The sequence below is a fragment of the Equus caballus genome, unplaced genomic scaffold, assembly GCF_041296265.1.
Source record: "Equus caballus isolate H_3958 breed thoroughbred unplaced genomic scaffold, TB-T2T haplotype1-0000019, whole genome shotgun sequence".
In the NCBI taxonomy this organism is placed as follows: domain Eukaryota; kingdom Metazoa; phylum Chordata; class Mammalia; order Perissodactyla; family Equidae; genus Equus; species Equus caballus.
In genome coordinates, this window is record NW_027222392.1 from 219,048 (window position 1) to 232,607 (window position 13,560).

The 13,560-nt window shown below is 47.1% G+C and overlaps 2 protein-coding genes across 21 annotated transcripts in view; one reads left to right on the plus strand and one right to left on the minus strand.

Moving 5' to 3' along the window:
• LOC138922928 (uncharacterized) overlaps nt 1-13,560 on the plus strand; it is a 255,997-nt gene that overhangs the window by 152,826 nt on the left and 89,611 nt on the right. For 19 of the 20 annotated variants that reach the window (XR_011436055.1, XR_011436057.1, XR_011436040.1 and 16 more), the window contains 2 exons: nt 11,228-11,383; nt 12,630-12,750. The gene's annotated coding sequence lies outside the window, so the exon portion shown is untranslated. Of the gene's footprint in view, nt 1-8,798; nt 8,948-11,227; nt 11,384-12,629; nt 12,751-13,560 lie in introns of those variants that run through there. The other variant, XR_011436059.1, reaches the window with a different exon arrangement.
• On the minus strand, nt 3,704-10,360 carry LOC138922926 (spermatogenesis-associated protein 31D4-like). Its single transcript, XM_070259348.1, has 4 exons — nt 9,761-10,360; nt 8,969-9,014; nt 8,326-8,386; nt 3,704-8,047 (listed from the first exon to the last, which is right to left on the minus strand). Exons 1-4 carry the CDS (start codon nt 9,956-9,958, stop codon nt 3,841-3,843), a joined length of 4,512 nt encoding a protein of 1,503 aa, XP_070115449.1. The 5' UTR covers nt 9,959-10,360; the 3' UTR covers nt 3,704-3,840.

The following is a 13,560-nucleotide window of genomic DNA, read 5'->3' on the forward strand; positions in this document are numbered from 1 at the left end:
CCCACCAGCAGCATAGAAGGGTTTCAGTTTCTCGGCCTTCTAACACTTGCTATTATTCTAACTTTTTGATTCTAGCCATCCTGTGTGTGAAGTGCTATCTCACAGTGGTTTTGATTTGCATTTCCCTGGTGATTAATGATGTGAAGCATCTTTTCATGTAATATTTTACTTTTGGGGAAGGAGAGGAGATAGAAAAGTGTTTGATCTCCTGTGTTTAACTCATCATACAGTAGCTCGTTTTAAATGTATTACAGGAAAGAAACTTTCTTCTAAATCTTTGAAAACACTTGCATGGTGATGTGAAGTCCTTATCACATGTACAGTTTTCTCCTTCTGTGCTCTCTACGTGCTGCAGTCACTGTGTGACTGAGGGACTGCAACACCGTGCACTGCATTTGCTTAGGAAGATTCCTTTCTGCGTGGGGTGGAGGGAGGAGTTAACTCAGTGACTTCTCAGGCTTGACTACAGGGCTGAGCAGAACTGATGGCCAGAGCATCTGAAGCTCAGTGCATTTCCTCCCCATGGCTCTGTCCATCTGTTTTGGGTCAGTGAGCTCCACAGGTAGTAAATGTCAAAGAAACGTGAGAGCTGTGACATGGGCACAAAGCATACACCTGAGAGACGGATGTCAGGATGTTCCCATGGGCTTTTGCCCCTTAACCGTAGTGTAGGAGACGGGCCGTATCACACGTGCCAGATGATGACTGTGAAAGTGGGGTAGGGGTACATGGGAAGTTCCACTGCTCTCGTGCTTGTTTAAACATTTCTGTAATAGAAGCTTAAAATAATGAAAGAAGCTGGGTGCCTCCTAAAGAGAGGGAGGGGACGAGAGGATACCTGGCAAGGGGGCTCAGCCCGTCAAGACGAGGGTTTAGCTCTCTCAATAAGGACATTTCAGGAAGTGTAATCATTGAGGTTAGGAAGGAAACCTCTTTTCATATAACAGGAAAGAAGGAAAGGAGGAACGGGAAAAGGTTTTTGTGAAGGTTTATTGACGCAAAGTTCCTGTCTCATGACTTCTAGTTCCTCTGTGATCAGTGGTCCAGCACATCTACTGAGCAAATGGAGACAGCCTAAATTTGAGGAAAGTGGAGGAGATTTGAAATACATTTGAGTGTCCCTGGAGAGAGAATGGAATAAGGAAACAGCGACCTAAGCTCCATTTGTCTTGTTCTCATGTTAGTAAGCATGGGATAATTCTTTGTGGAATGAGTGAGTGATTTCCAGCTAGTGCTGGGGCTGAATTTACTGTGGCATCGGTAGACTCCATTGTGAGATTTAATCCAATAGTGATCAATTAGTTATAGGAAGGCATTTCTGGGAAAGGCAGAGAGATGGGATTTTGCCAGACAGGCAGGATTAAAAGGGATTGGATGGGGCCCATTAGTAGCGGAGCTTTTTAAATGTTGGTTAGCTGACAGACCATCGAGTCTACCCCGGAGAGGGAGGAAATGTAAACAAGAGCTTGACCGACAGACAAGGAGTAAGTGGAAAAATGAAGGGCCTGGAGTTGAAAAGTTAACAAGGGGCATATGAATCAGAAGAATGAGAGACGAGGCCAAGGGGTGGAATGTCCGACTGTAATAATCTGGATGGCTGAAGTGTTCCTGGTGATAAGCTCTGGAGTGTGGCAGTAACTACACTGGAATGGAAGTAAAGGACCCTAAGATGAGATGATGTAGAAACTGAGAGGCTGGTCTTTGGCTGGTCTATCCACATCGATGGTAGAGCCCTCCATGGCCTCCTCACCTCTTCAAGTCTCCCGCCCTGGGCCCCATCCCCCTCCCAGGACCTCCACAGAATCTGCATTCTTTCTTTGACCTCAAGTTTCAGACATTGTGGGTTCAATGGCATAACTCTGGACAAGAAGATACAAGTGTGGAGTGAGAGAGGCTGTAGTGGACACCGGTTTTGTTTTTGGTTTTTGTTTTAACACCTAGCATTCACAAGCCTTTCTGGGAAAACTACCTCCAGTGCCCTCTGGGATACTCACCCCATTTGTGTAGTGTGTGTGTGTGTGTGCACGCGTGCGTGTTTGGTTTTGTTACAATAGTTACCATTATACTTGTATCTTTTCTAATGTCCTCAAATTCCTTTCCCTTACTCGGAGTCTTATTTCGTTTGTCACCTATATCTTGACCCCCTCTTATTACTTATAGAACAATCATTTTATTCTATTTTTCCCTTTTTCTCCTCCCTTCCATTTTTAAAATCATGTTGTTTTTAGAAAACAAAATTGGTATTTTATTTTTCCACCCTTGTAGCCATCTTTATTTTACTTAGACGTCTACAACTTAATGTATTTAATGCTCACCATCATAATGCTTTTTGAATTTTGCCCCAGTTGACACTCAGCCAATTTTTGAGTCCCAGTCTGTCTAAGTGGAGTTGCCTTTCCTCCAAACCCCTATTGTAAGGGTGGGTATGTGTGCAGTCCATGGTGAGACCCCCATATATCTGTAACCTGGTGCATAGTCTGGGACTCACCTCTGGTTCATGAGCTGCAGGTGTTCTGGGGGAGACCAACCATGGCTCCACCAAGGCCGTGAATATCAGAGGCGGCACTTCCATCCCGATAGGTGAACTGTACACAGTAAGGGCAAGATCTTGTATATTCCTATTAAGCATAGATGGAAGGAAGGCAGCAAGATCACCTTCCCCAAAGAGGGGGATGCCATGCCTGATGACCTCCCTGCAGATATTGTTTAGTATTCAAAGAACAGCCCAGTGCCTTTTTGGAATAAGGCATCAGTGTGCTGTGCAGTGCCTGGATCAGCCTCAAGGTGGTGATGCCTGGATCAGATTGAGGAGGGGGCGGGGGGGGGAACAGGACAGGGTCACCATATGGATGATGAGGCATAAAGCTTTGTTCTACCAGCAAGGTCCTTCTTTCCCCTCTTCATTTTTTCTTCCCTCCTCGCTTACTCCAAGTCATCTTTTCCTTACTCTCAGCTTTATTTTATCCTGGGAGGTAGGTGGCTACCTGGTCAACATTGTTACTACTGGCAGCTGAGTGATGCTTTTGCTCTGCAACAAAATATCATTTGGCAGTCTGAAGAAATACCTAGAGGGGAACCACTTCCCCCAGGTGCCTTTCCAGTAGGGAAACCTCAATGTAAAGTTTAAAGTATTCTTGCCTAACACATTAATATGACTCGCATGACAGATTCTTAAGGCGCGTCTGTGCTGTTCCTAGCCCCTCCCCCACCAGCCCAGGATCCACTGCAGCAATACCCTCCCCCACCCCCCAAATCCCATTCAGGGTTCACCCACCTGTGGGGTCCTCTGGTCACTGACCTCTAAATCATGATGAAGCCACTGTTTTTTCTTCATTGTTGTTTTATGAATTGCATACCTATTCTTGACCCTCTTCGGATAGAGAACACCTGTCTTCCCTACTCTCTGAAGGATGTAAAACATTCAGTGAGCGGAAGGTGTGGGCTGCTCTACACTTTCGTTAAGGCTAAGCGAAGAGGCAGGAGGCAGAGCCCACCTCCTCAAACTTCAACAGGGAGGAAATGGGCTTTTGGGGGCACGTGATATCTCTTTGTCAACAAGAGCTCCAGAGCACTGGTGACCTTTTAGAAGCCAGAGGAAGCAATCAGTAAGAGCTGAACTCACTCCTCCTTTTCCCTAAGCACAAGCCCTGAGTTACCTGAAACCCATGCCCCCAACACAGGACACAGAAAAGACATCACTATTATTAGAGAATCATTTATTGGGGAGAATTAATATTCTCCACAAGAAGGAATTATTTTGTGGTGGGAAATTTTCCGCTCTCGAAACGCTGGAAAAGCGTTTTCTGTTGACATAGAGACAGATCCCTAAACATAGTGCCTTTAGCAGTGGTGAGAACAGCTGGAGGCCCCTGGGCCGGCTTGATGCCTGCAGGTGGAGCTCAGATGGGGCACATGCTCCCTGCGGGGCACAGATAAGGGACGCTTCTGATCCAATAGCTGATCTTTAAACGCCATGACTTTCTGAGGGTGTCTGTTCTGGTCTCTGATCCGTCTAGAACATGTAGGATAATTCTGGCCAGCAAAGACAACTTCTTGGTGGCAGGACTTGGTGCTTGGCACTTTACAGGAGGGAGCCCTGTAGTTGGAAGGATGCCCCTGGACGGGCTCTGCCTGGGCCTGCTCTTCTGCCTTCTGGTCAGTTTTCACAAACTTCCTCAGGGAAGGAAGGGGCTCTTGAGGGCGGGTGACCTCTGCTGCACACTGCTGCCCCAGTTTCTCCACTGGGAACTTCCCAGGGACCCTCCTGGTCTTCTGAGCCGTGGTGGTCCCAGTAACGGCAGCTCTCCCTTTAACCAGGCCTCTGCTCTGTGCAGATGATATGGGGCTGCCCTTTTCCTGGGGATGTTCTTGGTTTTTGCCTTTTGTCCCAGGACGAAGCCATTGAAAAATGTGGTTCATCTTTTTTCTGAACAGACTTTCAGGAGGAGGCTGTGCCTTCTGTGATGAGGTCTGGGAAGACTTGCTCCCACGCGTCTCCTCTGATGCTGTGATCTGAGTAGGGAAACTCTTTCTTGTAGGTTGGGATGTCCCCAACCCTGCATCCCCTCCACCAAGCTCTTCTTTGTTGGTGCCCGGAGGGCTCACTCTCATTGTAGCTGGTGGGAATTTCTTATCCTCGTACCTCTTTCGGTCTTTCTTAGGGACCCAAGGCTCCTGCCGCTGCTTCCTGCTGATCCCAGTGTCCTCCAGATGGACATGCAGCACCTGGGAAGCTCCCATGTCCCCACTGGAGACACCGCGGGCATGAGTCAGTGAGGCCTTGTACGTCAAGCTCTCTGAGGCAGGGGACCTGTCAGTGTGTTGGCCTTGGACCTGGCTCTGATTCCTCTTCTCTAGTTTCGACTTTAATTCCCTAAACAGATGTTCCTTAAGATCCGATGACTTCGGGTCTTGGGGAACTTGTCTTTTTGGTGCAGGGCTTTCAATGGTCCCAATAATTTCTATTTTACTGTGATTCTCACGTATCCTTTGGGAGCTTCCTGGCTTGCTGGTTGTCAACACATTACCAGTTTTTGACTGCAGAGCGTTGAGCTCCTTGGCCCTGAATATGTCCCTGGCCGTGCTGTGCACGGAAAAGGGTTCCGACTTCATCTTTTTGTCCTGTCGCCCTTCTCTTCTATCACTGGGACTCACTCTCTCATCCTTTGTCTCATGTTTGGCACCAGCTTGCCTTGCAGGCAGCTCTGGGGGGCATCTGTTGCCTAGCTGAGTAAATTTCTGACTCGCTTTGCCTGTGATGCCACATGTGACAGGCAGATGAGTCTGCCTGGCACCCTTACTCCTCTGAACAACCTCTGCAATCTCTTGGTTGATACCAGAGGGTGATTGTCTCGGCACCCCTTGTCCTTGCCTGCCCATAGGTGAAGTAGCAGGGCAAAGACGATCCAGGACCAGGGCTGAATTTGTTGTTTCCGCTTTTTCTTGAAGAGCAGATTTAGAGCTTCCTCTATGGGGCTCGAAGCCCTCGGATTTGGAGTCCACTTCCAAAGTTGGGTTATTTGAGGGGGGACAGTAGAAATAGGTCAAGGACTGGGATGCAGCATCTTCCAATTTAAACGCCTGTATGGATTCAAGGACCCTGCAGGGAAGGCCCCACTCCATTCTCATACGAAAGCTTTTAATATGGGTTTCCATCATCTGTTGTGCGCTGGAATCAATGAAGCAAAGCTCCTGGAAGGTATTCAGGGAGGAGTCCCCACCCACTGAAGGTGGCAAACTCCTCTGTGTTATTTGGGTGCGGGATTTGTCAGAAAGCAGCAATGTCTGCTTGCTGGCATGCCATGAACTGCGCACCGTCCCAGGGAGCCGAGCCTCACTGATTTCCTCAAACTTCTTGCTCAAATGTGCTTTCAGGACATTTTCAAGTTGTTTCTGATCTAGACTTTCCTCCAAGGCCCTTGAATTTTTCCCTGACAGACTTGCCACGTGACTATTTAGGTCTTTCTCAGAGTCATATGCCGGATCCTTATCTGAAGAGCTCTCTGGGTCACTCAACAGATGAGCTTTTGGGCCGTTCTCTGGGCTATGCCCCTGATCCTTCCCCATCTCCTTCTCTACCTCAAGCAGTTCTGAACCCCTCTCATGGAAGCTTTTGGATTGGCTCAATCCAACATTTAGATCTTTGTTCACCGAGATCCGTGAGAGTCCACGATTGCTCTCTGACTTAGCTATCTCTGAGAAATCTCTTGGAGGCATCATCAGTGACAGACACTCACAGATCCTGCGGGGCAGGCCCCACCGGTGTTGGATGAGCCTCTTTCGAAGGTGATGTTCCAGTTTCTTCCTCAGCTCATCACTGAGAGGAAACTCTACGGGAAGGGTGGAGATGGAGGCATGGGCCTGGGAGGCCTGATGGTAAGGAAAGTTGGGAGCTGAAGAACAAAATTCTTCCTGAGATCTTTGGACTACAGAGGGGGAACCCCACAAACTTTCCTGTTGCTTCTGCAACACTTTCCATTCCAGTTGTTGAATTTCAGATGAGGTGAGAGACTCTGATTCATCCTGGGGTCTATGGTGACACACTCCACAGATCCTTATCTGGGGTAGAGGACCAGATGGTAGGATTGGGAGTGGGGATTTAAGGTGGGCCTGGGACTTGACCTGAGTGAGAGGTAGGGGCTGGGATTGGGGCAGGGTTTGAGGCAAGGGTTGGGGCTGGATCTCAGGCAAGGATGGAGGTGGGCGATGGAGAGGTACTGGGGATTCTTGGCCCGTGGAGGCATTTGAGATGGTATTGAAAAGGAAGATTGTGGTGCAGTCACTTGAGTCACGGATAGCAGAGGGCAAGGACTCGCTGTGCAGAGATGGGAGACCCCAGAAGAGCTGCATACATTTTTCCTGTAAATGGTCCTCCAAGATTTTAGGATATGGGGGCTGCTCATGCATGTGCAGCTCCTTTGGTTTCCCTGCACTGCTCCAAAAAGGAAGGGAGAATGCTGAGTCACACTCATCAGCATTTGACTCTGACATTTTCCCCGAAGGATTTAGTTGGTGGCCTGGCCTAAGTTTTTTTGGAAAAGAACCCTTCTCCTTCTCCTTTTCCTTCCACATCAGGAAATCACTCCTCTTTCGGACTTGTCTCTCCAGGAGTGCCAGGACATGAGGGCTAAGAAATGAGAGGTTACCAGGCTCTATAAGGTTAGCTGTAGGGTGTCTCTCCAGAGAGGACTCTGAAGAATGGAGGGCAAGAAACTCTTGATTAAAATCACATGGTGCCAAGGTGGAAGGTGCTAAGAACAAGCCTTTGGCACAAGCTTGCCACCAGGATAATTCTGAAATTGACAGGCTTGAATGGTCAGTGCCTCTGATTGTTGGGACATAAGTGGACAACCCACCAGGGCTATCTGGAGATGAGTTCTCTGGAACAGACTTCAATAAGATGGAAACCGATTTAGATTGAGTCACAGTTAAAGGGTGGTCTGTCGGTGGTGAGACAGACAGGCTTGGTGGTGTGTGATGACAAGCCAGTGAATCAGTGGGATTGATTATCTGGGACAAATTTGGTAAGGCGTTAATATCTTGGGAAAGGGTGCGGTCAAGAGAGAAGATCGTATTCAGAGACAGAGTGGCCTCTGGTTGGAGAATAGGCCCCGTTGCCTGGGTGTCATGTGGTGGGAGAGGGGGAAGGGCAAGGGGTTGGGGTGGGGGACGGTCTGCTGGGAATTTGGACTCCAAGGGAGGAAAAGGCTCTGGTGGCATAGAGTGACCCGGTGGTGAGGGTGAAAGAAAGTCAGCTAAGGGTGTCATTGGGTTAGGTGAGAGGACGGAGGGGTGCGGTGGGGAAGGGTCAGGTGGAGGGGATGGTGTTAGGTCTCCTGGAGGGACTTCTGAGAAGGCGGAGGACAGAGTGAATGATGACTCAGTCCCAGAAGCTGTGGAAGCCATAGAGGACACAGAGGCGGTATCATCTTCCAGGTCCTCCAGGAGCCGATTGATCTCAGCAGTTGTGCTATTACACACCTCACAGGAGGGGTCTGGGCATAATAGTTGACGAAAGCGGGTGGTATCGAGAGGCCGGCCTAGGGGCCTGCGGGAGACAGGAAGTAGAAAACTGTAGCCAGGACCAGAACAAGGAAAGGAGGACCTGCTGGCCTGTCAGGGGAGGGGCCACCTGAAGCCTGCTGCCCCTTCACAATGCCCCACGTCTATGACTTCACCATACACTCAGCAGCCCTCACCCCAAGGCCTTCATTCACATACCCGTTCCTATGGCAAACCCCTCCCATGACTACTGCAGGCTGTACTGAATCCCTGGAATTGCAGAGAACATGTTAAAGAGGGATCAGGAAAGAAAAGACTAGTCACCTTTTCAGAATAGAAATTAGCCTCCTTTTCTCCTCTGTTTCCCTCTGGTAATTTCTCCAACCTGGGAAACCAGAAGAGTGAATTACATGTAACAAAGGTAGAAGTGTAGGTGTTACACAGGAGTCCCTTTATGGGAGACCCTTGGGATATTAACTCTGAAAGCCCCAAGAATCAGTAGATGTGGTCAAACGGTCAATGATAATATTAATAAGGTTCACATGTGTTTGTTGCTTCATTTATAAAGTACTGTCACATACATTATCCCATGGGATGTTCAAAACCACCATGTGAGGAACATAGGTCAATGGTTACCTCAAGGAGTCTGATCATCCAGGAAGTCAACGTAGTTTCACAAGGTCAGGAGACAGAAGTTCTGACTCGACGTCTCCCACGGCCACCCACTGGGCAACACCCATTGTCCAGGCCCATCACTGCTTCATGCCCAGAGCTGGGCAGAGCAGGAATCTGAGAAATGTCTCGGGTTCTGACTACCTTCCCATGAGCCTTTCCTCTGAGGCCTCTATCTTCTGAGAGGGACTCTATCTAACGACTGACATCCTCAGAGACCATGGACCTGGGACCTCATGGAGAGGACAGGAAGGGTCACCCTTGGAGAGCTCAGGTGGGATAGGTGGAACCTTACCACTTGATGTTCCACCTCTTCTTCTCCTCTTGGCTCTGCCCTGACGCTGAGAACAAAAAGAAAAGAATGAGGAGCGAGGACTTAGTTGGCTTGCTCCTCTCTCTAGGAAACTCAGATATTCATCCAAGATTAATGTCACTCTCTATTTTTATTACTAGCACTTTGTGTTCTTTCCCTTTCTGAATTTCTAAAGGTGATAAGATACTTTCAATTTTTCCTTCTTTGAAAAACTCGAAGGAGGATTTTTGGCTAGAGTCCACGCTTGATGTTCTCAGTCAGAAGTCCTCTGCTCAAGGAGGGCATAGACTCTGAGGCCCACAGTCACATCTGTGCTTCCTCAGATGGGACCCTGTATCCTGGGACAGAGCTCACACTCCAGTGTCTGCTCAGAGGCTCAGCCCTGCTCTCCTGATCTGCCCAATACCAAGGACGGTTTGGTCGAATGACGCCCGACATGGGAATGTGACTCATGATCCAGTGTTGGGAACAGTGTTCTCCTACACAGATCCCAAACTCTCTAAATAACCTAATGCAGGGCCGTGAAATCAGTGATGGGATTTTATCCAGGAATCCTCCACCACACCCAGATGGTCTGTGAGTTTTAAATGGGAAACAGTCCCAGCTGAACCCCTAGTCCTGCCTGGCCTAGTCCCCTAGAAGGATGATGTTCTATCCTCTATTCAGACTTGCCATCTTAGGAGTCTCTCTGGACCAACTCATTTAAAAATGTGGGACTAGAAATGGAAACAACAATAAAAAATCCCTGTTGGTGGCTTGCCCAGGGATCCTTACCTTTTGGTAGATTTTGGTTTTCCAGAAGGTTGGTAAAGATGGAATCCCCACCAGGAAGCACAGGAACAGAAGAAGCAACCACAACCCACACACGATGGTGAGGTTGTGGTCACTATCTAAGAATGTTGAGCAGATGCTCAAAAACAACTCAATATGGCTATTCAGAAATGAGAGAACATTCCATTGACTGAACTCCATTTTCTGAATCGCAAGGCTGCCTGAGGCAACTGAGCTCTGAGAGTGTCCACACTTGCCTATAATCCCAGGCCTGCATCACAGAGCACTGAAGAGTCACAAAGGGTTTCAGAGGGTGGGGGAGGGGACATGAAGAGGGTGTGCCCATGGCCCCTTCCCCCCACCAGCCCAGCTGATCTCTCCATCCATCCTGGGCCCTCCAGGTCCCTCTGCCCTACCCTGCCATCCTATTTTCCAACTCTGTCCGTTCATCATATCATACAATTACATTAATGGAATTTTCTGCCTGTTCCACCTGTACTCCAGATATTACCTGGGCCCCCTTTACTGTTTGGAGAGCTTGACTTTGGTTTCACCAATTCCACTGCCTCGAAAGTCTGAAATGCTCCCTGGAATTTTTGCTAGTACCCAGACATTTACACTCAGAATCATATATGTCCTCAAATCCATCTTTCCTTTAGAATGTTTTTGCCTTACATGAACCCTGATATAGAACTTAAAGTTCTTTACTCATTTGGTTTTGTGAATGTTGAATAACAAATTTTAGTTTTTTGCTTCAGTCAGCCTTTACCGTCTTCAGCCAGTGGGGCTGACTCAAATAATTGAAATGAATAATTCATTATTCAACATTCACAAGACTAAAATCAGTACGGGCATACCTCACTTAATGAAAGGGACATGTTTTGAGAAATGCATCATTAGGCACTTTCACTGTTGTGTGAACATCACACTGTACTTACACAAACCTAAGTGGTAGAGCCTACTACACACCCAGGCTATGTGGTGCTACCCGTATGGGACCACTGTCATATATGTGGTCCATTAGTGACCGAAACATCGTTAATATTGTTACATGGTGCGTGACTGTGGTGGATGACAATGACAAAATGGAGTACCATTTTCAAGGCTTCTAAAATGGAGCTGGGAGGCGATTAAGGAAGTGGGGCTTATGCTTGTACACCACATCCACCACCAGATGTTAACTGAACTTTTGAGCTTTACCTGACAGCAGAGGTCACATCTTGAAGTGTTTCCTCATTCCAAGAAGGGGCAGTCTGCCTAGGACCAACTATGTTCTGGCAAGTCAGCTCACCCCATGCCAGAACCAGTCATTAACTGTTCACTGTAGACCTTTGTAAGCCTGTGTCCTTTCCTTTTATCTACCCCTGCCTCCTTTGTCTTCCTAGGAGCGCATTTGAGCTTCTACTCGAATCTACATCTCCTGAATTGCAATTCTTGAGACCCCAAATAAACTTTTTGGTTCTTTTGCAGTTTATGCCTCTTATTTGCCGACTTTACATGGTGACAGAAGTGGGATCCCTAGCTACTGACCTTCAATTCTGGTGCCACTTCACAGACACAAGCAAGGTGCCTGCAAAGAATCTTTTGTGCTCTGTCGTCTCCTCCTGGTGGCTCTGGTTCCTGGTGGTAAGTCCTCCTGGGCCTGGACCTCCCATTTTTGGTAGAGGTCCAGACTCTTTATGTAGGCGTCCTTTGATAGTGGTTCTGGCCATCCTTCCATGGTCAGCTTTGTTAGAAGCTTCTGTTTCTTTCACTCCTTTTTTGGGCCTTTGATCCTTTGGTAAGTTCATACAAATGAGAAATCCATTTTCTAAGAGGACCACCAAAGAACAGCCCACTCTGGGACTCCTGCTGGTTTTGTCTTTAAAGAATACAGACCTTCTACATGTAGATTTTTGTCCCACTGGGCTCAGATTACTCAGGGTGATTTAAAGCTTCACTGGCCTAAATGGGGCTCCTTTGAAATTCCTAAATTGGTTTATCTGTGCACTCAATTGGAAAAAGCCTATCAACCCAAACAAATAAAATGGGAAACTTTTTAAAATTGGTATCTTGAGGCCTCTAAATGAAACACTGGAAAGGACACTTCCTTGCAAGCCATAACAATGTCATAACTAAGAATTTCAAATGATTAAATGTAAATGCCATCGATAAAAGAATATTAACTCCTCCTGTATTTGTCAGGGTTCTCTGGAGAACCAAGGAGATTATCTATATATATATAATATATATTAATATTGATATATAATAGAATATATAATCCATTGTATCTATATTTAAATTCATTTATTTAGTTCTATAAATTACATATATACACATAAAATTTATATATAAAAGAAACTTTGGCCTCGCCCCTAACTGCCTAAAAGAATTTAAGACAGAAGGCCTGTTCCAGGAAGGAGCTGTCAACGTAGGGAACTCTAGATGTGGTAGAGAAGAAGGTACCTAGCCGGGCCCATTTTACACAAGTTCTCTCTCATTTGTTTAGAGATGGCCCAGCAAACATTTGGTTTTCTGTCTCCTTGTGAATTGGCTTCCTCCTCTTTGAAGTCCCAAACCATGACCCCCAACCCCGCGCCTTTGTAAAATATCTAAACCCTAACCATAGACCTGGCAGACACGCTGTAGACTGAGCAGCAGCATGAAGACCAGGGTCAACCTGATGACATTGTGGGTGGGACTACTGGCTGTTTGTCCACATCCTTGTCCTGGGTGCCCAGGAAGGCAGTCACCCAGCAACTTGCAGTGAGGTGTGGCGTGTGACTATGTTTCAGCCAATGCAATGGGAGTGGAAGTGGTGTGTGCCATTTCCAGGTTGGAACTTTTGAAAGCAGGTGTGTCTTCTCCGTGTTCCTTCTTTCTCCTTGTGCAGATTGGTTGCAGACAATGATACGGGCATCAGGAATGGCAGAGCCAAGAGACGGGAATTCATGTGTGACTGACACACCCTGTGGAAGAGAACCACCTGCCCAACACGAAACCCACCTTGGCCTGTAAGGCAATCACACATAAATTTCTACTCTCTGGTTATTCTTTTTCGGGATCTGCTTGTTATTTTCTTAACTATTATGGAAATATTTCAAATATGCAGAAGAGTACATAGTATGACCTCTATCTCCGGCCCCAATACCCAGAAAGAACAGACGTTCAATTCTGCCCTATTTGCTTCCTATGTTGCATTCATTTGCTGGGGCTGCCATGACAAAATACCACACGTAGAGTGGCTTAAACAATAGAAATTTATTTTCTCACGGTTCTGGAGGCTGAAGTTCAAGATCAAGGCGTTGGCCGGTATAGTCTCTTCTGAGGCCTCTCTCCCCGGCCGCTTCTCCCTGTGTCCTCACACGGTCTTCCCTCTGTGTGTGTCTGAGTTCTAATCTTCTCTTCTTACGTGACTATCAGTCACATTGGATTGGAGCCTACCCATGTGACCTCACTTTACCTTAATTACCTCTTTAGAGGCCCTCTCTCCAAATACAGCCCTATTTTGAGGTCCTGGAGTTAGGACTTCAACATATGAATTTTCAGGGACATGATTCAGCCCACAACGATATCTCTGTTTTTAAGAAGCAAAATGTTGCCGTCACACCTAAAATTCACATTTCCATCCCGTTCTCCTCCCTCCCTCATCATAGGTATCAATATCCTAAAATTAATTACATTCTTTATGATTCCAAGAATATCCATGTGCATGGCTCCATTAACAAAAGATTACATTTTTATGCATAGTCAAGACATACATGTGTATGTCTCCGTTAACAAATTCTTACATTGTTATGCACTTAAAAAATGTACAGGAACAG